Source organism: Condylura cristata, unplaced genomic scaffold, assembly GCF_000260355.1.
Source record: "Condylura cristata isolate star-nosed mole 26May11 unplaced genomic scaffold, ConCri1.0 scaffold00004, whole genome shotgun sequence".
Classification (NCBI taxonomy): domain Eukaryota; kingdom Metazoa; phylum Chordata; class Mammalia; order Eulipotyphla; family Talpidae; genus Condylura; species Condylura cristata.
The window spans coordinates 41,902,523-41,925,340 of record NW_004567105.1 but is presented as its reverse complement, the minus strand read 5'-3'; the positions used below and the strand labels follow the sequence as shown (position 1 = coordinate 41,925,340).

General features: G+C 52.7%; 1 protein-coding gene across 2 annotated transcripts in view; it reads left to right on the top strand.

Annotated features, from left to right (window-relative positions):
• The first annotated feature begins 6 nt into the window (after positions 1–6).
• Positions 7–22,818, top strand: part of ADCY1 (adenylate cyclase 1 (brain)) — a 133,430-nt gene continuing 110,618 nt past the window's right edge. The window contains exons 1-2 of one of the 2 annotated variants that reach the window (XM_012720372.1): positions 7–581; positions 14,306–14,455. In XM_012720372.1, coding sequence (XP_012575826.1) covers positions 14,342–14,455 — 114 coding nt within the window. In that variant the 5' untranslated portion in view covers positions 7–581; positions 14,306–14,341. Of the gene's footprint in view, positions 582–5,072; positions 5,132–14,305; positions 14,456–22,818 lie in introns of those variants that run through there. The other variant, XM_012720373.1, reaches the window with a different exon arrangement.

Genomic DNA, 22,818 nt, shown 5'->3' with positions numbered 1-22,818 from the left:
GCGCTGAGCGGGCGGCAGGGTCGGGCGGCCGGCAGGAGCTCCGAGCGTGCGACGCGGAGTTCGCTTGCCCGGAGCTGGAGGCGCTGTTCCGCGGCTACACGCTGCGGCTGGAGCAGGCGGCCACGCTGAAGGCACTGGTCGTGCTCAGTCTCCTGGCGGGCACACTGGCGCTGGCCGAGCTTCTGGGCGCGCCCGGGCCCGCGCCTGGCCTGGCCAAAGGCTCGCACCCCGTGCACTGCATCCTTTTCCTGGCGCTCCTCGTGGTCACCAATGTCCGCTCCCTGCAGGTGCCCCAGCTGCAGCAGGTCGGCCAGCTCGCCCTGCTTTTCAGCCTCACCTTCGCACTGCTCTGCTGCCCCTTCGCGCTAGGTGGCCCCGCCGGGACTCTTGCTGGGGCGGCTGCGGTGCCCGTGGCCACGGAGCAAGGCGTTTGGCAGCTCCTTTTGGTCACCTTCGTGTCCTATGCTCTGCTGCCCGTGCGCAGCGTGTTGGCCATCAGCTTCGGTCTCGTGGTGGCTGCCTCACACTTGCTGGTCACGGCCATCCTGGTCCCCACCAAGCGCCCACGTCACTGGAGGACGGTAAGTGCTGCCTAGAACCCCTGATCTCGTCTGGAACTAACCTGCTTCGGAAGGAGTGGGAAGATTGGGAACTGGGTGTGCATCCACCACTGGGCTGGTGAGGAAAACTGAGGTTCTGAATGGGGGTGTTTGTGTGTTCAAGGTCACTCAAGAGACCTGGGGAGGCAGTGAGGGCTGGCATCCTGGGATGGGATCTCCACCGAGTTCCAGTCCACAACAGCACCTCTGAGTGTGGCGCATGGAGAGGGGACACTGGCCCTAGAGAGGGCCAGGACTGACCCAAGGTCAGGTAGCTGGCGGTTAGTCCGACAGGACTGCAGCCTTAGTCCACTGTTCTTTGGCTGTACCCATCCCTGCAGGACAGACAGAAAGTGGGCAGGTTGAGGGTTCCTGCTTCTTTTTTTTTCCAATGTGCCCAGAGTACCAAGGGGCTTGTAGAGTCACCTTCCCATCCCTGTAGATGAAGGAGATGTAGGGACAGGGAAGGGATTTTGCCTCCTCTGGTTGCTTTGGCGCCCCATTGTGGACCATCTATGGTCAAGAAGATCAGAGTTTGCCAAGGTCACACAGGGTCTGGACCCTGCCACCCCACTCCTGTGTGACCTGGGTCCCTGGTGACTTGCAGTGCCTGAACTTTGTCACTGTCTTCCCAGGGCAGGCCAGAGGGTGGCCAGGCTCCTCCCAGCCCCAGGACCCCAGAGGCGGCATGCAGATGTCTTTGCCAAGTGGGGCTCTTTGAGCTTTATTACTCCGTGCATGTCACCCTAGCTTGGAAGGCCCTTAAAGGTTGTGTTCCTTCCTGAGGGTGGTGGAAATCAGATGGGGTGGGGGAGTCCGTCTAGGGAGAGAAGGGGCAAATGGAGAAAAGGAGGTGTAGTGTGAGCTTTGTTAAGAACACTGTGTGTGTGTGTGTGTGTGTGTGTGAGCGCCGTGTTAGGAGTCAGATTTCTGGGGCCTGTGGTGACCAAGGAACCACCACTCCAGGACCAAGGGGCGTGTCCTTAGGTGCTGATGCCCAGGACAGCACATGGTCACGGGGCTGTGGGGCACACAGAAAGGCCGTGACTCGACCTGCATTTTAGGGCCCAGAGAGTGAGAGAGAGACAGTCAGCATGTGCTGGGACTGGGAAGGGGACAGGAGGAGAATCTTGGAGGGAAATACCTGGCAGGGAGGGGGCCAGGCTGTGAAGGGAAGAGAGAGAAGAATAGAGTGAAGGCCAGAGACAGAAAGGAGGCAGAGATAAGGACTGAGAAGAAGGGAGAAGGGCCAAGGGCTGTAAGCCTCAGGGAGGGGATGGGAGGGGGTGGAGGGAGGGGCCACAGCTCTCTTCTTGGGGCAGCAGGAGGTCTTGCTTGACCTGAGGGGCACTCCCCTACACCTCTCCTATCTAGTGCTTAGCCTCCACAGCTGGGCCCAGCCCAAGTGGAACAACCCTCACTGGGACTAGAAGGGACCCCAGAAGCCAGGTCAGCACAGAGACCAGGGAAGCCAAGTTCGCCTGGACAGGCCAGAGACTGGGGCCATGCTGAGGTCTGTACGCCAGGTGCTCAGCTGGTTCTGTGAAAAACTGCACCGTTGTCTTCTTTTAAATAATTTTTTTCTATAGTCATTCGATTTAGAGAATTAAAAGATTGAAAGAGAAGAATCTGTTATGGTATCCAGAGCACAGATTCTGACAGAGCAGACATCTGGGGTTTACCGCTATGAGCTGTGTCTCCCTGGGCTACACAGACCTTCCCTCTCTAGACCTCACTCTACCCCCCCAAACCCCCCCCCCCAACGGCATTTATACATGCTCAGCATGCACATATACATTTATACATATAATGGCATTTTACACACACACACACATATACACACACTCCCATAGGGCTGTGGTACAGGCAAGTTATTCATATTGGAAAAGCACATATTTTGAAATCTGCTACTTATAATCATTTTGGCTCCTGGAGGCTGTTCCTGTTCAAATCCTTGTGTACATACAGGTGGTGGTGGTGTTGACAAATAGATATTGCGAGGTGCAGAGAAACATATGGTAAGGGACTCAATGATGCTCCAGGGATTCTCCCTCCCAATTAGAAAATTCTGGGACTCTGTGAAATCTGTCCTTAATGAGCTCTGCAACTTGGTGAAGATTTGCAAAGCCATCCTGTGGTGTAGTCACCTGCCCGCGGTGCCGCTTCCTCAGGATTGAATCTGGGACATGCAGAAGCCATGCAGGGCACTGGGTGGATGCCCAGAAGAAGCCAACCCCCCATTGCTGAGTGCAGTGTGCCATGTGCCCTCTGGAGAATGTGTGCTCCGGGCACTGAGACTGGGTAGGGCTCAGCGGCGGGTTCCCAGAGCCTCTGCCCCTTTGTCGGGAGGCCCCTGGAGATCCTGCAGCAAGCTTGTACTGTCCTGGTGTACAGGGTTCTGCGGTGCCATGAGTAAGCTTGGGGCTCTGTAGAACCCAGGCTGGCTCTGAGGCTGGCTGGTGTGCCGTTGAACTTTGCGGGGCTAGTGTTCTGCCCCTTCCTGAAAAGGTGTATCTACTGCTGCTCTCCTGCAGGGCAGACAGATTTTTGGGCATCAAGCCTATTCCCACGGCCTGCCATGGAGGAGGAACCACAGAAATATTGGCCAGAGCAGGTTCCCTTCTATCCCAGCCCCGTGCATAGTCCCACTGCTTGTACCTAAGCTGGAGACAGGAATTCCTTTTTATTTATCTGAGCCATGTGTCACGACTGGAGGCATCATGTTCAGGAACACCCAAGTGCTGCTAAAGACAGCAGTGGTGGTGGGAAGGCCCAGCCGGGTGTGGCTGAAGGGGTGTGTGTGTGGATCGGTGGGTTTGTTGGGGGCTGGTTTGCAGCAACCTGAGGCTCAGGAAGCAAAGGGATGGGGGAAAGGGAGAGATGTGACCTGGTGACATGTCTGATGGCTCTTACCAGGGCCCACAGCCCCGAGGGGCACAGTGACCTACCTGCTCAGGCCCTAGAGGAGCAGGGGGAGGGCAGGAGGTCTAGTCAGGGTGTTAGGGTGTGCATAGGATGGCAGTGTCATACAGGGGAGTGATGGTGGAGGAGGAGGGATATCTTGGAGCAGGGTCACCTGGGCATCTTGGCCATTGGCTTAGAGACCACCCACAGGGGCCTCTGCACAGCTCTGCCTGTGCATGTGCCTGGGCCGTCAGCCTTTCCTGAGCCGTCAGCCTTTCCTGAGCACGAGGCAGCCTCTCGCTTCCTCCTGTGCAGATCCTCACAGCTTCAGGTGCCTCTTTCCTGCTTCTTGAATGGTGTGGGTCAAGATTCCTGCTTTTGCTTGGGTGGGGGTGGGTAGCTGGGCTTCAAGGCAGCGTGCAGAATGTCTGTCTTCAGTTTAGTTGCCCATCACTATATGTGACATCAGGACTCTGGCACAGACAGGATAAGAGGAATTGTGGCTGTCAGGAAAGTGGGCACTGGCTGGAATATCCCCTTTTTCTGCCCTCCCTCCTGCCCACACCCTGCTTTCTGAGCTCTGGCAGGGACCTGGAGTCACTGGCAGCCAGGCCCTACAGCCACACAAAGAATCTTGGTGCTGACCTGGAGCTTCCCAGCAGAGACCACAGCCAGACATGCGTTAGCCACGGCTTTGCCCAAATGGTGCAAAGTGCTAACTACCCACACCCATTGAGTACCTTCCAGGCAAACATCCCAGGCCATCAGGAAATCCAGCACCCCACCCCACCACTTGGCCCCCTGCTACCCTGCTCCCTAGCCTGCCTCTTTATGGGCTTGGCCCTTTTTCCAGCATGCCCCTTCCAGTGGGGCCCACCCTTGCCCTCCTCCTGCAGGGTTCCCCTCCCCTGCCCATCACAGCCTCCCCCCTCTCCTCCCTACTTCCTGTCCCTGGCTGGCCCTTCCTCCATTGCATCCCTTGTCTACTGATCTGTTGTTGGGCCCTCACCAGGGCGGCCCCTCCTTTGCTGACCCATCTCCTGGCCCATGCTGGTCCCTCCTCTGACCAGATCTCAGCCTTGCCATCCTTCCCTGCAGATCCCTGACCCTCTTGCCAACTTCTTTACATGTCCCCAGCTACTGGACCCTCATCTGGTTGGGTCTCTCTCCCCTGCTCCCAGGGTTTTACCCAGGCTGGGCCTGCTCCGACTGGGCCTGGTCCTTCCCCTCCCTGTGACCTGTTTGCTCTCCTGCCTCAAGGCAGTGTGTCTACTCCCTCGGCTGACCTGGCGGTGACCCGCAGGGAGGGTGGTGGGACCCTCTGGTGCAGCTCCAGCTGTGTGATGGCAGAGAGATGGCTTCCCCGGAGTGGTGGTGAGTGATTCTCCAGGTGGTTGCTTGCCCTCTTCCTCCCCTGATACCCCCAGGCCTCTGGTCACCTGGCAGGGAAACTTCCTCTTACCGCCCCCAGCCTCACATCCCACCACATTCACCTTTCCCACCAGGTGGTGTCCAGTGTTTTCTCACGACCTCTGTCCACCCCAGACCCCACATCTGAAGGAGGGTGTTTATTTGCCCTGCCTGATGCAGTTCTGTGCGGTGCAGTGTTCCGTTCAGAAGTGGTTCTGGTAGGCCTGACAAAAGCATGTGTGCCTGTAAAGGGCTCGCTCCCCAAGCTTGGCTGCATGGCGCCCTTCTCTGGTAATGTGGTTCAGCAGGTGTGTGAGGACATGCTGCTGGTGGTGCCCCCCTACTTGGGTGCCTGGTTTCGGGTAGTGCAGCTCCTGCTCATTGGCCTACCAGGGTCTTGCAGCTCAGGCGGCTGCAGGCACCCCATGCCCAGGTTCACAATATCATGTGGGGGGCGGGTCACAGGAGGCTTGGGCTAGAGCAATTTCTGCGAAATGGTTAGTGCAGTTTTCTGATCCTTTTGCCTAGTTCCTTAAGAGAGAACCATTCTCTGTTAGGGGAACTCTGGCCTGAAAAAGGGCTCTGAAGTACTTGCTAGCTGATCTTGTTTTCCTAGACCTCTGTGCCCTGGTGTTTGCATGAGTATTCAGCGAGCGCATTTAGGAGTCACTGGTTTAGATGAACAGTATTTCTGATCTTTTATTATTTTTTATATTTTACTTATTTATGCATATAGAACTGGGGTACAGGCCAGAGGTGTTATGGGGTGGGGGTGAAGGGGTCGTGAGAGGATTCATCAGTGACAGAGCTGGGAACAGAACAGGCAGATTGACTGAATTGAAATACACTGCTGAAGGGACCAGCTGGTGAGACAGGAGAGGTCTGCTGCTCCATGTGGGTCAGCTCCCTGGCTGGGGATCAGCTCATGTTGCAGTGACTGCAGATAGCTTCATAGTGCTGTGTTTTAACCCTTTGTACTACCAGGGAGAGCCCTGATCTTTCATTTTAAATATAGATATATACATGTATATTATTTATTTATGCATACAGAACCGAGGTACAGGCCAGAGGTGCAGGGGCAGTGAGCGGATTCACCAGGGACAGTGGGGAGCAGAGCAGGCAAGGAAGTGCACTGCTGAAGGAGCAGAGGCCTGCCCAGCCAGGTGGATCACCTCACCCTCCTCACACTCGCACTGAAGCAGCTGTAGCTAGTTTGCAGTGCTGTTCCCTAACCCGTTGAGCCACCAGGGAGGACCCTGATCTTTTATTTTAAAACAAGTCTTCTTGTGCTGATATAACAAATGTTTCCGGGGTACTGACCATGTCCTTGGAGAATGCTTCAGATTCATTTTGGAACCCATTTGGCTTGAGGGTCTCAAGTGGGCAGTGGGCAGTGGAGGGAGCACAGCCTGGTGCTGTGGCTGTTTGTGACTAGGATTAGTGTCCAGGTGTCTAAAGGTGAACTGAGGTATGGAAACATTGCCTATGTCGTGGGTGGGGTGGGAATGCTTGGCTCAGGCGTTTTGCGCTCCAGGTGAAAATGTTTGCGCTCCAGGCAACCCTTCTGGGGAGTGCAGTCAGCGGCCACTGTCCACTGATCCCTGGGCAGGGACTCAGCGGGGAGCCTGGGAGTTACCCTGCCGGTGCTGTGTGTGTGGGCCCCAGTTCTGGTTTATTGACACGGTGCTGCCTGTCAGTAGTGTTGGGTCATTAGTGTTGGCCTGTTGGCCTCTCGCTTCCTCTCTGACCTGAAGGGGTGGGGGCTGGCTTGCTTGGAGGGGGCTGTGCCTGAGCCAGCAGGGTCAAGTGGGGATCCCAGGCAACACAGGAAATGTGGCAGACACCTGCCGGCCCTGGGTGTGGGGAGTCTAGCTGTGGAGCTTAGCCTCAGGGCACTGGAACCTCAAAGCAGGAGCTAAAGAAAACCTGTCAACGTCTGTTTTTTGAATAATTAAAGTTTTTATTTTATTATTGTTATGGAAATTTCAAACACACAAGGAGGGGCAAATACAGTGATGGCTTTTGTACCAGACCTACTAGCTGCAATGGTTAGCAAGCAACAGTCTGCTGTACTTTTTTCCAACCATGCTAATCTATTGCTGTTTAATTTGAAAATAGCTCACAAACAGTTATGGTAATTTAGTTTTTATTAATTAATTTATTTTTTAATATCTCATCTTTGGGATTTATTTACTTATTTTTTATTAATTAAACTTTTTTTTTACATCGGTGTCGCCCCCATAGTTTCAATTATGATAATTTAAAACACAGTTATGAGTACTGTTGAAAACCAGCCACTTCGCGGAGTGACAGGAAACACCACTGGGCGAGTGAACCTCAGAGGCACTTTCTGGTGGTCCTACTCTTTCTCCTGGGGAGCGGGTGCTTGACAGGTAGCAGAGCCTGGCCTTCCCCCTCCCCCAATACACAGAAACCTGGCAGGGCACGGGGATGGCTCGTCATTGATCAAAACAGACGCGCCCAGTGATTGCAGAGCAGCGGTGCATGGACATCACTTCTCTCTTGATCCTGTGGCCAAGAACCCAGAACTGTCTGCAGCCTGTGCCCCTCTGTGGGAGGGGCCTGTGCCTGAGATGGGTAGCTTGGCCATGACAGGTGGACACTAGGATAATTCACCCGAAGGTTTAAGTACTGAACAGGGATTGTCTTGGGGCCTCCCTGCTCACTGCAGGGGTTCAGGAGGGTGCCTGGACCGAGGTGGCAGAGAGGGAGCAGTCTGAAAGTGAACGTGGGGGTGGGTTTGAGCCAGACGAGCCCACGTCTCACTCACCTGAACCTTGCTAGGGCTAGGATGGGGCTCCTTAGGGAAGAGGCATGGGGTAGGTCCTGGGTCCACTACTGGGGCAGCCCCTAGGGGAGGCAACCCCAGGTGTTTGAGCTTCTCACTTGTTATGCCTTTAGCGGTACCTGTGTGCCAGCCTCAACCTTGGCGCTAAGAAGTGGGGATTCAGGCTCTGGAGGACAAAGAGGTGTCTTTTGCCCATGTGTCTTCTAGAGAGTGCGGGTTTTTCAGAGATCCCAACTCAGAGGAAATTCCCCATGGGTGCTGAGATGAGGCCCACTTCTTGCCCAAGGCAAGCAGAGGTTTCTCACAGGGATCGGAGTGATACCTGAGCCTGACTGCAGCGCATGTTTGCTGGGCCCTAGGCAGTGTCAGGCTCACGGGAGCAGAGGACCGCTGCCCTCCCAGCCAGTATTCTCTGGGGCCACCTGAACCGGGCTCTCCTTCACCTGGTCCTTCCTGGAGGGCCCACTTATGGACCTGTATGGTTTCTTTTCTGTAGGCCAGCAAGGAGTGTGAACCATCTTAACCTTGACCCACTCCCTTCCCTCCAGCAGCTCCTGAGAGACCAGTTTAGCCAGTGTGTTCCTGGACGGCTGAGGCGGTGACTGATGTGGGGTTGTTAGGGCGTGACCAGAGATGCCCAGCAGAACTATCAGTGATCTTTGTCCCACACCAGGAGTCACAAAGATTGGAAATCACTAAGAATGCCATTAGAAGGTCGTGTTGTAGTTAAGGGGTCCCACAGCCATTGAAACAGTAGTTCTGACCACTTGGCACAGTGGAGAAGAAGCCCTATGTCGTACTCCTGGAGGGAGCTGGCACTGAACTGCAGACTGCCCCACACCACTCCATGATGGCCATAGTGAGAGGTGGTAGGATTGTGGGGGTGCCTTTTCTTACCAGCTAAGTGGTTGGCACTGCAGCTACATTGCTTCGGTTTTATTTTTCTAAGGCAGTAGGTAGGTAGGGTCAGATCCTCCCTTTCCTGCCTGTTCCCTGGCACAGGCTGGTGTGCTCACTGGCATCCCAGGTCACCAGGGAGGTCCCCATGCCTTGGCTTCAACAAAGCCCCAGAAGCTTGGGAGCCAGGCCGGTGCGGTGTAGAAGCTGCTATGTCTAGTTTCTTCATGAGGAAAAGGCCTCATGAAGGTGCGAGGTGGGTGGCCTTTCCTGGGCCTGAATGACGAACCCAGGGGGCACTTTGGACTTAAGGACATGAGCTGTGATAGTGAGTCCAGGCCCATCATTCTGTTTCTGTCTCTGCTAGAGGCATATAGAGATTTTCCTGTAATGGGGAATAACTGCTACTCACTTTTTTAGCAGCTGCCAGAAATTGTGAAAGTGACCTGCTTCATTATCCATAAATCTGAGCATCTAGGCTCATTTGGGATTGCCTTTGAAATGCAACCAAATTTGTATATCTAGATTTTAAAAAAGATTTTATTTATTTATGCATACAGAACTGGGATACAGGCCGGAGGCTCAGGGGCGGTGAGACACAGAGAGGGGAGAGACAGAGCGGGGAGCAGAACAGGCTGACAGATGAAGTGTACTGCTGAGGGGAGCAGCGGGTGAGGCGGGAGAGGTCTGCCGCGCCACGTGGATCATCTCTGGGCCTGGGAATTGAACTCACCCTGAAGCAGCCGTGTCCAGCTTCTCAGTGTTGTGCTTCAACCCGCTGTGCCACCTGGAGGACCCTGGCTTTTTGTTGCTAGAAAACTCTTGGCCCTCTCACTTTCTGTATGGAAACTTGCAATTAGTGTGGAGGTGAACAGAGGTGAGGCAACACTCCAACTTCACTGCCTATGTCCACACACCCCACAGAAAGTTCCAGGTCTCCATCTCGGCGCCAGGTCCCTGTGGAGCTGATGGGCACAGGAATAAGATTTTCTGCTGAGTCGGTATACAGAGTAGAGACCACACACTTAACTGTCAATTTGGTTTTTGTTTTGTGAAATCTGGTTGGATGAAGACTGAAAGTACTGTTTGGAATTCTGTGGCTGCTTTTTTGCAGCAAGTGTGCTTGCTTCTGATTTGATGACTTCATGAGGCTTGGTCATTAGTTATGAGCCAAATCCGTACCAGAGACTCATGTTCCATGTCCACTATTCGTGCAAGAGGTGTTGGTCTGGTGCCCACCCCAGACACACTGAGAGCTCTCACTCCAGAAGTTTAGGTAGAACCTTGGGCAATTTGCTCCCTCTCCTTTGGGCCTCAGTTTCCCTCTGTGGACAGTCTTATTTGAACAGGTGTGCCTGGTTGACCCAGCAGGGCAGGGCGAATCACATACCCCACCCTGGTTTATAGCTCATGTACAAGTGGCCACATTTGCACCTTCTAGAATCCTTATCACCTAAGTCTTCTGTTGTCACATCTCTTGAGCCACAAGTCCCTGGGATTCCTGGATTCAGCTGACCTATCCAAAGTCCAGCTCAAGTTGTATGTGAATGTATGGATGGACAGGTGGATGGATGGATATGTGGATGGTGGTGGATCACTGGTTGTGTGGGTGGCTGGATGGATGTGTAGATGGGTAAATGGGTGGACAGGTGGGTAGATGATATGGCTCGGAAGAGGTATATGTCTGTGCACTTGATACCAGTTAGTGAAATCCTTACTATTCAAGGAGGTAATGCGATGGTAAAAATACTTTGCTATATTTTCTTCATTTGTTAAAAAATGGAAGAGAAGAAGGCAGTGGTGGTAGGGAGTGGTTAGTAGTTATAGGTCATTAACCTATCACAGTTGAAGGTTTTTTTTAAAATATTTATTTATTTGTACAGACAGAACTGGGGTGCAGGCCAGAGGTGCAGGTGCAGTGAGAGTGGGGAGCAGAACAGGGAGATCAACAAAGTACACTGCTGATAGAGCAGCGGGCGGGTCAGGGGAGGTCTGCCGCGCCATGTGGTCACCTCCCAGGGCTGGGATCGAACTCATGCTGAAGTGTCTTTAGCTTAGTCCTGTGCTTTAACCCACTGCGCCACCCCAGAGGGCCTGAAGTGTTTTAGTCACTCATGTTCCTGAGGCAGTGGGGAGAGCTGGGTTGAACCGGGCCTCTAACTCCAGAGCCTGTGGTTGTCCAGTGAGTTCACTGCTGGCTGGGACTGCACTCGCTCCCTTGCCAGAACATGAAAAGGTCCAGGCCTCGGCCAGATGGAGTGGAGTCTGTGTTTGTTCAACAGTCTGAGAGGGCTGTCTCACGGCCCAAGTTCCAGTCCCAGCTTATCTCCATAAAGGAGGCCCAGCAGGGCTGTGGAGAAAGTTGGTGGGGTGTTGGCACATCACTGCCAGTGTCCGGCAGGGACTGGTCATGTCCTCAGGTACACTAGAGCGCCTGTGACCGTGGAACGTCCCGCCAGGGAAACTGTCAGGGCGATGTGGTGCTGACCCTGTTCCTGCCTGAAGGCCGGGGTCGGGGTTGGGGTGGTGGTGGCTGTTTCAAGAGCCAGAAGAGGCCTCAGACCACTGTCTGCCCCTCTGGCCAGCACAAACACAAGCTTCTTCTGGATTGCACTCTGCGGCCCAAGAGCAAAGGGTGTAGGAGTGTAGTTTCTCCATGTCTGGGCCTGCCGGCACAGAGATAGCAAATGCTGGGTGAGGACTTGGGGGTGGGGAAGATCCTGCTAGGCCCTGCCCTGGGCCGCCCCTCCCTCGCCCCATGGTCTAGATATGTGCACTGGGTCCCACGACACTCAAGACTGTGGGCTTAGCTGCTGGAGAGTGATGTCACTGAAGACACTAGGGTGTACCCATGTCTTGCCTCTTAGGTGCTTCTGTTAATCCTAGGAAAGCTGTGATTACCCCACCTACCCATATGAAGATAGAAGTGAGAGTTGGGGAATAGAATCTAATCTGTTCCAAGCACAGGTGGCTCTCAGGGGCCTGTGTGCTGAGGTCAGCTATTGGGGGCCACTGGACTTGTGCTACCTTCTGCAGCTGGGGTCCTGTGCAATCCCTCAGAGGCTGTGTACCTTCTGTCTGTAGAGCAGGGCTGCTGATGGACATGAGGACCCAACACTTCTTAGGAAGCTCGTGTGGCCATATAATGTGGATTCCAGAGGGGTTTATGGGGGTGTTAAGAAATGAGCCAGGGCATTGGCCTGCACTCCCTGAGACCCCACCCCCAGATATTAGCCGGGAGGAGCATGAGAGTAACTACGGCAGGAGGAAGGGCCCTGGCGTCTCCTTGGACAGCGTCCTGCTGATTCGTGGCCTGAAAGAGGCTGTAGGAACAGGAGGAGGAGAAGGCCAGCTCAGTGGCCTGAGACACTGGGAGAGCAGCTGGCCCCAGGGGTGAGGGGCGTGGGCTTCTCAGAGCAAGGAGCGGAGGAGGAGGGATCTGGCATAGTTGTTAGGACACAGACCACCACAGACCTCTTGGCAACAATCCAAACTCAGAGATCAGGGACTCTGGGCGGCTGGTGGGGCCAGGCGAGGAGAGGAGATGCCGTCTCTTCCACTGCCATGCCACTGTCCCTTCCACCTCTTTAGCTTCCTCCAGCTCCTGCATGGCTTTCACCCTTCCACTCATGCTGTCCCAAGTGTGAGGCTATTTTATTGCCACCCTTTTGCTGTCTTTTTGAATCAACTTCTCCTTCAGGCCACACTTGCCAGCTGGTGACCTCTGGGCATGTTTCTCGGTTCTCGCTGCTTTGTCATTCTCATCGCTGGCCTCTGGCTGGGCATCTAGTCAGGAAAACTTCCTGTACTACAAGTGACAGGGGCCATATTGTCATTGTTGTGTCCCCATCACCATGGCCTCTAGCATCCAGGGTACGCCTGAGTGAAGGAAGAGGGGAAAGCAGGTGTGCTGGCAGCTTCTGACTCCCGGGGGGAAGGTCAGTGTGCCCCAGGGAGGCCCCCCAGTGAGTGAAAGCAGAGCACTAAGCAGGGAAGAAACTTCACTGCTACTTTTCCAACCTAGTGACCACCCCTTCCCTGACCCTGCAGCTCTCTGCTTCCATCTTGCCGCCCATGGACTCTTGATTGCATGGTGGACCTGGGGGCTCCTTCTCCATGTACTTCATACAGTATTAATGCAGTAGCCATGGACTCAGTGACTATCCCACTGGACCCGGCTTTTCCTGGGGGATTGTCTTGGTCCAGATAGAGGGTAGGTGTGATGAAGATGGGTGCGTGTGTGTGTGTTGGGGTGTGACAAGGTGGGATTCCTGGGTGACATAATTGCTCTTGATTTCTCTGTGGACCAAACTGCCCAGCCTTTGCTGGCCCTCAGCCCCTTCCCCAGTGTGTCCCTCAGCCTGTGTCCCACCTCCCTGTGCCTCCAGTGGGGGACACCTATCTTCCTCCACCCTTGCCTCCAGCCAGCCTAGGCCTTGCTTTCTGGAAAATCTCTGCCAGGCCTATGAGTGTGACCTGCTGGTATCCTGGTCTCCCTTGCTGAGGTGAAGTTGGGTACCTCATCTTCCCCCTGGCTGTGTCCCCTGTGAGGAAGTGACAACTTAGAGTTCCACTGTAGGGCCTGCAGAGGCAGTGGGAGGTCTGGACATCTTGGCACCTGAGGAGAAGGGCATGTGTGCTCTATGTTCCTTGTGTCCATAATGTTCAGGTGAGGTCTGGGCCTACAGAAGCAAGGAGTGATGACAGAGCTTGCTTTGTGCAGTGACTCATCAGTGATTGGTACAGATATGCCCACTACTGTGCCCCTGGGCATTTTAAACACACTCAGTACACATTTAAATATTGATTCTGTAAAATGGCAACTTGTTTCATAGTCCCTGGCCCTCCCGTCATCACCAGGCTGCCTTCATAAACTGCCTGGCATGAGCAGATTACAAATATAATGGGTGGCCTTTAGAGAAAAGAAAACACTGCCCTGGTCAACAGGGCCCAGTTCTGATCTCTGGGCACAACAGATGCTGGCCACCCTGTCTGGAGGGACAGGCACCAAAAAGCACCTTCCTGCAGCTCTGCGACTGGCTCAAGCATGGACTGCTCCAGCAGAGTGCGTCTGGGGGGTTCAGAAGGACCAGAGATGTTCAGGATCACAGAGCCTGTAATCAGGGGCCCAGTGGAGATGAGCAGGTCATGTGGGGATGGTCATTTCAAACAGGCGTGATCAGATCGCATGGGAAGCTCAGGCGGCATGGAGATTTTCAGCATCACATGGGCAAGGTTTGGCTCGCTGGCCTTTCCTTTTCATGTGTCGGCATCTTGGCCTCCTGGCCTTAACCTTACAGGAAGCCACAAGGGACTAGAGCTCGCCCTGGAGGTCATATTTTGCTTGAAGTACCTCTCTTCAAGGTATCACTTTCTCATCTTCTAAGATTTGGGGGGTTAGGACTCCACTTGAATTTTGGGCATGTTTCTTGCATTTTTGCCCATTACTAATAAGATTATAATGAGATAAGATGATGTGGGCCGTCCTGCATAGGAGGGGAGCTTGGCCTGCTGCCCTGGCTGTGGCTGCGTTGAGCTGCTTTGCGCTGGCCATCTGGCTGACAGTGGCCAGGACAGTGCGGCTATTCCATGGGCTGGTTGGTGGAGGACATTTAGGAGCGCCTCCCTTTATGTGGGCGTGCCAGGCCCCCTGCACACCGAGCTCTGCATTGTCTCTCCCTTCCAGCTTGGCGCCAATGCCCTGCTCTTCGTCAGCGTGAACATGTATGGGGTCTTTGTGAGGATCCTTGCTGAGCGCTCCCAGAGGAAGGCCTTCTTGCAGGCCCGGAACTGCATTGAGGACCGGCTGAGGCTAGAGGACGAGAACGAGAAGCAGGTGTGTGTGGTGGGGGCTGTTTGCAGGGGTGCGGGGAGCAGGGAACACATAGCAGGAGGGCAGGGGACAGAGCAGGGAGTGGAGAGTGACGGCAGGGAGCACAGGAAAGGAACATGGAATGGGGAGCACAGTGGGAGTGCCGGGGCAGGGCATAGCGGAGGGAGCACAGTGCAGGTCTGAACTGGCCTTCTTGCCTATGGGGAGGTGTAGGGAGCATGAGCGGGCCTCTGGGTGCCCTTGGAGATGGTCCCTGGAGGGAGGCTTCAGGTTGGCGGCTTCCTCTGCCCTCTGGGTTGGCTGATCCTCTTACCAGGTTGCATGTAAGCCTCCCCGTGAGTCCTGGAGGTGGGTCGGCTTTTAGGGGGGCACCCTTGATGTGGAGCTGGAGGAGCTGCCACTTTTTGACCTCCTGGAACCCGGGTATAATATGAGCTGGAGACTTTGAGTGGAGGCAGGAGAGAGCTGGGGGTGCAGTGCCATAGTTTTGTTGTTGCTGGAAGGGGCTGAGCTCCCAGCAAGCAGTGCCTGGTGACATTTTGGGGCAAGTTGGCTTCCAGATACAGCTTGAATAGGCTTCTCGGAAGTCTTGGGGTAGGGGACAGGGCGGGTCCTGGTTGGCCCAGACCAGCCTGCTGGCTTAAAGAAACCACAAAAGGGCACAGGCTTCTGCCAGCCCTGCCTGGGCTCATCATGTCTGACCCCACTTGAGGTAGCAGTAGCATCTCAGGGACTCTGTGTGCATGTCCCTTGGTGGTGGCGGTCCAGTGGCCCTGCACCTGCGGCTCAGCCATGCACTTACAGAGCACCCTGCACACCTCTGTGTGACCTATTGGGGCAGGGGGGTGTCCCGTCCCCCCAGCCCAAGGGACTGAGGGAGCTGGATTGGGTTTCCACTGCCCTCAGTCACTGCCAGTCACATGAGCTTGGATTTAGCCCCCTGTGGAATTTTGTTATCTGCTTTTGCTCTGGGGCCTCTCAACATGGTCTCCGTGCTCTGGGCGATCCTTTCTCTGGGGTAACCCGCAGCCAAATGTCCTTTACCAAATGTTAATCGGTTGGGCTGGTTTTCACGGGGCTGGAAAGATGGCATCAGTTCTGAATGGCCTCCTGCTTTTATTTTAAATATTAGGATGCTCCTAATGCTAATTTACGGTAAAATAGCTTTGACAGCAAAAGTAGGATATTGCTTAGAAATAGACGGCCTACGTATATTTAGATTGTGTCGTGCATCTGTGGGTGGATTTGTGCTATGAAGCTTGCCCATGTATGATATTGCACGAGTGCAGGCAATTGTACATCTCTGTGCACGTGTACATCTGTGGGTATATGGGGCACGTGTGTACGTAAAATGCACGGGCATGTGTGTGTGCGTGTGCACGTTGTGTGGGTTTGCGTTCATGTGCATTGTGCGGCATGCCTGTCTGTTCATGTGCGTGCATGTATGCACACCCACGGGCCTGTGTATATGTGATGTATAAATGTGTGTGAACAGACATGTGTAAATAGTATGTCTACTGGGACTCGAGCATCTTTCCTAGGTCAGGTGGTGTCCACTGGTCACTGTTCATACTGGTGGGGAATCTCTGATGCTTTCTAAGGGGAGCTTTGTTCAGTTCTATTACCTCATCGAGATCCTACAAGTGAGTCTTTGTGGCCTTCTCTCACCCCTTAAATGCATCCCCTGAGGTGCTGGAAATGGGGATTTTGGGGGCCATTCATGTTTTTCTGAATCTTCCATGTTTTCTCCTGCCAGATGTCTCCTTTTTCCAGCCCCTCCATTTTTGTGTCTTCATTCTGTTCTTACTCTTGCCTCCTTTTTTGTAGACTCCCAGTTCCAGCCTTGCAGTATTTTTACATACTTCCTGTCCCCTCTGAAACCTGAGGTCTGTCCGGTCTGTGGAAGCCAGTGTTGTGGTGACAGTGCAGGTGGTGGCAGCGTGTGAGGACGCCACCCTCCTGTTCTCACTCTGTGCCCACACGTGGCCTTGGGCATAGAGGCCACACACAGAACAACTTTGAGGCAACATTTGCATCTCTCTGAGTTTTCGAGCAGCTCTGTGAAGAAGGGTGTGTTTCCTCAGTTCCTCAGAGAGGAAGCCCAGACCAGGGGGCTCACGGGCATGCCAGGTTCTGACAATGGTTCTCAGATTCTTGAGCAGGAAATTTGCAGAATGCTAGAAGTCACCCAATCCCATTGTTAACTGAGCTAGAAGTCTCAATGAGTAGTAGTTATAATCAATAAACAAAGGGAGGATTGGACCTGGAAGCAGTCCGATAGATTTCACTCAGTGGGAATTGTTCCATCATCACAAGTTGGAGTCATTGATAACACAGAGACAATTGTTCCTGACTGGTGGCTGAGGGCGGTGGTGGTGGCGGGGAGGACTCTGGCTTCTGGTTCTAAGTTATTTTGACCTAAAGATTCATGGCTCTACAGAAAATAGCCTCAGTTGATTAACTGCTCACTGGCCAGAAGAAGTGCAGTGTACCTTGTTTTAACAACCTGGGGGTTACCTGGCCCCTTGCTTCATATCACAGCTAGCAGGAGGGAGTTACCTCACATCCTGCTTTAAATAGAGACTTACCACAGCTAACAAAGCTGTTTAACTTTTGTTTTACCAACTCCTTCAATATCTCCCACCAAGCCTACTAGCGGCTGCGCCCTGGCCATCCCAGCACCTTATCTAGACAGAAGGGACCGTGTGTCCTAACAAACACTGTCCTTTTAAAAGAGGGGAGGGTAGCTGAGGGCCCACATGTGAGATGCCTGTCCAAAGAAAGACTCATTAAATCGCCGAAATGCACACCCCTGGGTAGAGATTTAAAATGCTAATAAAGTGTAAAGTATAAAAAAGCATGTAGCTCTTTCTGCTCATGCTCCAGCTTTGCCCAGCCCCATACATATGACAAAACTGCTCTACATCCTGCCCTAGCTCAGCTGGCCTCTTAAAAACGTTTTTCCCAGCCCTCTCTGGTGGCGCAATGGGTTAGAACACAGCACTACAAGCTAGCCACAGCTGCTTCAGTGCGAGTTCGATCCTCCACCCTGGACGTGACCCACATGGCGCTGCAAACCTCTCCTGACCTGCCTGCTGCTCCCCTTAGCAGTGTACTTTGTTGATCTTCCTGTTCTGCTCCCCACTCTGTGTCTGGTGAATCCTCTCCCCTCCTCCCCTCCCCCCACCTCTGGCTTATACCCCAGTTCTGTATGTATAAATATATAAATCTTTATAAAAAAAAAGATTTTCCCATAGGATCAGAACCGGAGTGAGGAGAAGAGTGCATGGGAATGGGACCTTGGTGATGGCACATGGGCGAATTAGTGGTGGGAAATCCATGGGGATGACAACCGAGATGAAAAAATGCACAAAATGAAGAATGATGTAAAAAATAAATAAAATAAAAAAAATTTTACTCAAACAAAAGCTTTTTCCCCCAGATTTCCCCAGCGAACCAGTCCCCAAATCTTCCTTTCTGGAGATGTCTCCCTTGTGCATGTTTAATAAAAACTTATCTAAATGCTTCCTGTCTGGCCTTCTGATTAAATTCATTGACAGAAAGTCAAAAGCTAAACAGAGACAAACCCTGAAGTCTGTAGCACCGAGTGGCCCATGCTGCGGTGTAGTCGCTTCCTTTCTGAAGACAGCTCTGTGCCCACTGTCTTCGTCCTTGGTCTTTTGGTTGAAAACACTGGCATTAGCTGGGTGTTGGTTTTTGCACTGCCCTGGCACAGACTTGCAGTCTGTGCACATTACTTCTGTCTCTCGTCAGCTAGACCCGCTAGGCCCAGAATATTTCGCAGTGTGTTCAAACCATCCTCCCTGCTGAATGCATCGTTTCAAGGCTTTCACCTGTGCATATGGTCATTTTGGTGTGTACGTAATGTTACTTTCTGCATTTTGACTTCGTGTTCCCACCGTTATACCTACAGGGCTGTGGTCATCACTTAGACAACTGCTTCTTTTCTCGTGTTTGACTGATGTTCAGACACCAGGTTTTTAAAAATGGGTTTTCCTTATGCACACCTTTATTTCTATAGACTCCAGGAATTCCCTTCGCTGCATTTTCAGGAGGGCAAATCTGACGTCATCTCTCCCCAGTCAGTTCCTGGGATATTTTCCAAAATTGCACTTCATTATGTTTTTATAAGTAGTACCCAGTCACCCTAGGCCCTGAATAGCAGTGGTGCCCCAAGCACCTCGGGGAGACCTCCAGAAATGCATGTTCCCAGGTACTCCCATTCCCACAGGTAGAAGCTGGCTGGGGCCTCCGCCAGGTTCTCCTGCGGGCTCCAGCGTTGCTTCTGGGTGACTTTCCTTCCCCTCCTCCTTTCTCCCGGTTTCCTCTCTTCCTGCCAGTGCTCAGGACCTTCTGTTTATTCAGAGCCCCTTGCTGGTTCCTGCCGGGACTGCTGCTGCTTATGCTTGTTTTCCTTTCTGTCTGTCTTCGTGGGGTGCATGTTCTGACTTTTCTTGGGGGTTTGACTCACAGGCTCACCATACAAAGACTGCTGCCTCCTCAGAAGTGCTCCGGCGCCCCTCCAGTTCTGCTCCTCTTGCTTAGCTTGTCTTTTAATAAAAACTCATTCTTTTATATTTTTAAACATAGCAATCATTTCCCTCTGTGGTTTGATCTCTGGCTTTCAAGTTGAGCAAACGTCTGGGAATATAAAAAGTGACTGTGGAGTCTCATTTCCCTGAGATCACCCCCAGGTTTTGAGCAAGTAAACCAGGAGGTCCTGCCTAGCCGCACCCTTTCTGTTGACTGATTCGTAGCCTTGGGGTTGTGCCCCAGAACAGCCTTCTCCCTGGTTGGCCTTGCAACCGGCAGCTGGCACTCAAGTTTGCTCCCTGCTGCCAGCTGCCTGATTTTAGCTAAGGAAGCTGTCTCAGGTGGGGGGAAGGGAGGTGGAAGAACAGCGCTTTCGTTCAGACAGGGCTCAGCCACCTGTGGGGGGCCCTTCAAGCATTGACAGGCATTTGCTACCTGCCTGGGGACTGTCTGGAGAGTCCAGGGGAGCCCCGTGGGGGGGTGACCAGGCAGCTTTCCTTCATCCCTGTGACTCCTTGTGCCCACCTTGCTCCCTGTGCCACCTTCCCCTTCCCCCCAAGTCACAGGTGAGGGGCCCCAGACCTGATAGTTTACTGCATTTTCACATTTCCACCTAATTAACAAACAACCCTGTCCAACAGTTGCTTCTAGAGTCTCTGCCCAGCCGGGCAGCACCCTCAGAGATGTGAGGGAGCGTTGGTGAACACACCCTGGCTCTGGGTGGGTGGCGGGCGCATGTGGCAGTTCTGGGGGAGGGTGCTGGGGATCCAGCGCTGGAATGGACACCACGTGGCAGCAGGTGTGTCCCTTGGTTTCTGCGGGATGCCAGCCTAGGTGGCATCTTGTGTTTCTTGAGGAAGGTGGAGTCTGGGGAGAAGTGTGATAGGGATGTCGAGGGTGTTGGTGTTGGCGGGGAGTATTTTCATTTGTTGTGGCCTCAGCTGGAAAAGATGGGAGATGGTAAAGAGGGAGGCAGGGCATCTCATGGGCAGCTTGCATGCTAGAAGGTGTGTGCACTTGACCAAGGCGTGGGGGCTGTGAGACCTGCACTAGCTGGAGAGGGACCTGGCCAGACACACGCTTGGGTGGTCAGCACAAAGGTAAGAACTTGGAGGCGAGGTAGTAGGTGCACCAAAGGTTTGGCAGAATTCTCTTTTCCAGAAGTGCGGTGGTTGGCACCTTCCAACGGTTGTGCTTCAGTGCTCAAGGCAGGTGTTTCTCTTGAGAGACCCAGAAAACATCTTCTTCCAGGAATGTGCGTGCAAGATAGGTATGCATCTTTGCAGCTTGTAGGGGCGGGGGAGAGTCAAGGAACCCCACTCTGAAATGCACATACCCAACATTAACCCTCTGGTCTGTCCTAGCTGCCAGTTCCAGTGATAGAGGAATGCCGGCCAGTTTCAGTTCCCTTGGCCAATGAAAGGAAGCAGAGTTTAAGAAGAGTCGTTCAATTTGTCGGCAAATTGGGAGGTCAGCAGATTTTTGTCTGAAAGACTGCTGTCCTCTTCAGCAGAGGGCAGGGGTATTTATCCAGCATTCTAAGAGAGTAGAAGGCAGAGTGGGCAGTGGTCAGCGTTTCCATCCTTGCAGTATAGTGTCTGGTGATTCTGTTTGATGCCAGCTTGCTTTTGCCATGATCAATTCTGATGTTATTTTTGTAGTGAAACTCTTTTCCTTTGAAATATAAGAAAGCAGGGCTTATTAAACAGAGAGGGAAAATAAAGGAGTTGGGAGAGCTTGTCGGGTAGGGCAGAAAAAGATCTGTACTTTATTACTGCATTCCCAGGACAGGAAGACGCAGGTGGGATGAACATTGCTTCTACTCTGGAATTCTGGACAGTGCATGACTGAGGATGGGAGCTTCACGCTGACTTATAAACCTGCTTCCAAAATTGTTCTTGTCCCAGGTAGATCAATTACTTTTGGACTCAGTGGGTAGGGGTGCTTCACTTTAAACCTTGGTGGATTTTGTGTCGGGCAACATGGCGAGGCGAGCAGTTACCACTTACCTGCCTGTGACTGGGAAACCTCTGGGCATCCTGGGTCTGTTAGCCTGACCCCTGATGATTGCACAGTGTTCAGGAGCATTCTCTCCCTTCTATGTTGTTTGAAACTAATAGCCCTACAGTTGCCCAAAGGTAATTTTAAAAGGTACACTGCTTTGGCTGCAAAATTTGTAATTGGAGTCCTGCTTTGTGCAGATACACATGTGACTCCCCTGACCCATATCTGAGTACAGGGCCTCCACCTCTTCTGCCCACAGACCCAAGGGGTGCTGCAAGAGAGTGGCTGGCCAGGGCACCTATTTTCTCCTTTGGATGCTTAATCTGCTTCTGGGGGGTTCTCTGCTATACTTTGAGAAAGCAACCTAGGTCTTAGGGTTCCTGAGGCTAGCTCCTTTGAGAGGCAGTTGGATGTGCTGAAACAACCCCTCCTCCCACTAAACAGACTTGGACTGTCCATCTTTCCCAAAAGGGCCGGCCAAATAGAAGATGGTTGAGATCCTCAGATGTTCTTCCTGACTCGTGGGATCTCTTTAAGTCTAGCTTCAGGCCCCTGAATGATCGTTAGTTCATATGGACTTTGTTTTGTTTTATACGTTTGAAAACCGGGCCTGGCTCAGAGAATTAAATGATAGGAGCAATGATTAATCAACGGACAGAGTACCTGATGGCATAATAGGTGCAGCTGAGGCTGAAGGCAGGATCACTCCCAAACATGGCCTACATCGTTTTCCTTTAGTCTCATGTCTCCTCAGTCATCAAAGGACTCCACAGAGGCTCTGAGTTGATAGGTAGCTGAGCTAAACTCTTCCAAACGGCTGTGAACAGTCTTTGAACAGAGCTATTTCAGGTTCAGAACAAATGTCAAAATTTGTTCCTTTGAAATAGAAATGCTTTAAGATGCAGAAGAAAGAGTGAATCCAGATAAGGCATATTAGGACTGGGAAAGCTCACGTCACAGACAAAGCCTGGCTAAAGATAGGCAGGAGGGGAACACTGAGAATGATCTTATGCCAGGACATTAGAAAACTTAGGTAAAATGGATCATGTCCCAGAAAAGTGTCAGTTACCAAAATGAATCTAGTCAAAAAAAAAAAAAAAAAATCTCCCCTAAAGATCAAAAGATCACCAGGCCCAGAGAGCTTGACAGATGATTTATACAAAATTCCTGAGAAAGTTCCAACTTGATCACCCATGAATAGAAACTCCTTTGTTGTAGGATTTTGAGGTTCCTGGATTCCGGTGTTCCTCAGTCTTTAACTGATGTGACAAGAATTCATAGCTACATCTTTAGCAGAAACAAAAGCAAAGTTAGTTTAGAGACAGAATGAAATTACACCCGACAAGAGGACTGGGCAGGCAGAGTCTTGGGCCAGAACAACTGCAGGGGAGACCTCTTGTCTGAGTGAGTGAGGGAGCCGCCCACTTTGTCAGTTTCTGGGTGTATTGTGCAGGTGCTCCTGAGTGTTGGTTCACTGGCCCAGGTAGCAGCTCCTAAGTCCCTTCCCTTCTGCTGTGCTGGCCAGTGGCCAGTGTAGTTTGTCACTCTGGATCTACCTCTTCTCAATCTATCTACAGCATGTTGGGGCAGGAGAGAGCATTCAGCCGGAGTTGCTGTGTTACCAACCAGCTGTGCCCTTCCCTGGCTGGGGGAGTGCCTCGGGGGGCAGGGGGGGTTGTTTTATGTCCTGGAGACCTGCCAGTTTTGAGGAGTCTTGCCATCCCATCTGGGTGCTGCTTCTTCTCCTGGGACTTTATTGGCCAGCCTGTAGGTTGAGGTGATGGAGACAGCCTTTCTCCCCTTTGAGG